A 2,007-nucleotide genomic window follows, 5' to 3' on the forward strand; every position below is an offset into this window, starting at 1 on the left:
CACATACATCTCTTTTTAAATATTCAGAAAAAAAACAAATAAAGTGAACAAAACATTCAAGCAATTAAAGTCTAAGTATTGCATATATTAGTACTTATTAATTATAAACTTATCAGTGCTTACACCTTTGTCACTGAAATCAAGTATTTCGCTGTAGTCCATTTTGTTTCAGAATTCTATAAAAAGAAATTGTAAAAATAATGTTCACAAATTTTTATTTTTAACTGTAACTCAGAATTTTACTTCGTAAATTAACCAATTTTAGTACATGTAAATATTTCCAAATCTGCAAAATTCACATACTGACCCGCTTTCTGCTTAGTTCCTTTGTTTATGGTGATGATTATGACGTCATCAAAACGTCAGATAACTGTGACGTTACAATCACAAAAGCGCAGACAACTCTCATGCAGAATTGTCGTTCGTTACTCTCTCATACACCTCTGAAAATGGCTCGCATCAAGATATTTGACATAAAAGTAAAAAGCAATGTATTCCAAATATGATTTTAAATTCAACAAATAGTTTTATATAAGTAAATGTATGAGCTGATGGAAGTGAGTACTGTCACTCGTGCCTCTTTAATTGTTCATAAAGGTTTTCTATTACAAGTATAAGTTTCAAAAAACAATGTATTATAAATGCAACTTTGTGGTAGAACGTATTGATAACGGGTGTTATTAAAAAAATAAATAAATAAATATTTCATATTGACTGCACAGAATGTTTAAATGTCTAGATTTGATCAAGTTTCTGATATTTTGGATTTCGATGACTCTATTGGTTAATTATAAACTTCTATAGAAATGTATTATGTAAAGAAAATTGATGTTACATGATAGTTTACTGTAGTATCTCACACATTTTTAATTCCAGGAAATTGTCTCCGATCCCAGGTTTTTCACTGAGGGCAGTAGTGCAGACGACTTTTCCCAAGGTTCCCTGGGTAACTGCTGGTTTGTGGCAGCCTGTGCCTGTATTGCAGAACGGAAAAATCTTCTGAGAAAGGTACATGTCCATGTATTTTTCTCTATATACATTATAACCTTAACGATCAGATTTGGTAAACGTTGAAAATTCTTACTGAACTAAATAATCAATGGCTCAATCACTCGCTTGTTTTGTGGCTCGCATATGTCACAAACAGGGACGTTTGTTAATTTAAGTTAATAATTTTAAAACCATCCTTTTGTTAGATATTTAATACGTTAATCTGGAATAATTACATGAAATAGTGATTTAATTAAAACATTTTGTAATCAGTTTACTACACTGTAATGTCGCAAAGTTTTACTGTACGTGAGTTGTGTGAGAGAAAAACGAACGACAAGGGAAATTAAAGGCTGTAAATTTCTAAGATATTGCCATACATGCGTGAATGGAAATAATGCGATTCTCAGTTAACCTTGGACTTTAAATAGGGTATGACTTTCTCGACGCTACGTAATTAACGTCTCTCAAATGGCAAATAGATTCTCATTGGTTAAGAAATTAATAACATCAGTAACTTTAAATCATTGTTGTCAACGATGAGACAACTTAAGCCCCACCTCTCTGTCGTACGGAACGTTATCATTGGATCATTTATACACTCGTTGACATTTGCTGACGAATGTCTATTTCAACAGTGAATGAAAGGCTGTGTAAATTTCAGACGCTAATCATGTAACGTCGAAAATACCACGCCTTACTGAAAGTTCAAGGTTAACTGAGAATTGTAATAAAAATCCATCATCTTCGCTAGTCCAGGGTTTTTGGTCCGTTTATGGGGAGCAGAAAACCCTTGGCTAGCAAAGATAAAATCTCTCGAACTGGACACTTCAATGACATACATTCATAATTATCTTTTTGACTTATTACAGATAGTTCCCGATATTGAGCAGCAGGATTGGGGTAAAGGCCGAAAGTATGCTGGAATATTCCATTTTAAGTTCTGGCAGTGTGGGGAATGGGTGGATGTCGTCATAGACGATTATCTCCCCACACGTCAGGGGAGATTAATCTACA

At 33.4% G+C, this 2,007-nt stretch overlaps 1 protein-coding gene across 1 annotated transcript; it reads left to right on the forward strand.

The window, feature by feature from the left end:
* Window positions 1-539: 539 nt before the first annotated feature.
* LOC134261981 (calpain-5-like) lies at window positions 540-2,000 on the forward strand (the record flags this gene model as incomplete). Its single annotated transcript, XM_062744364.1, has 3 exons — window positions 540-557; window positions 877-1,008; window positions 1,863-2,000. Coding segments are annotated over exons 1-3 (288 nt in total), but the record flags the coding sequence as incomplete, so codon positions are not given.
* Between the last annotated feature and the right edge of the window lie 7 nt (window positions 2,001-2,007).

Source organism: Saccostrea cucullata, unplaced genomic scaffold, assembly GCF_032062105.1.
Source record: "Saccostrea cucullata isolate Sc308-1 unplaced genomic scaffold, CSIRO_AGI_Scuc_v1 ctg11896, whole genome shotgun sequence".
Taxonomy (NCBI): domain Eukaryota; kingdom Metazoa; phylum Mollusca; class Bivalvia; order Ostreida; family Ostreidae; genus Saccostrea; species Saccostrea cuccullata.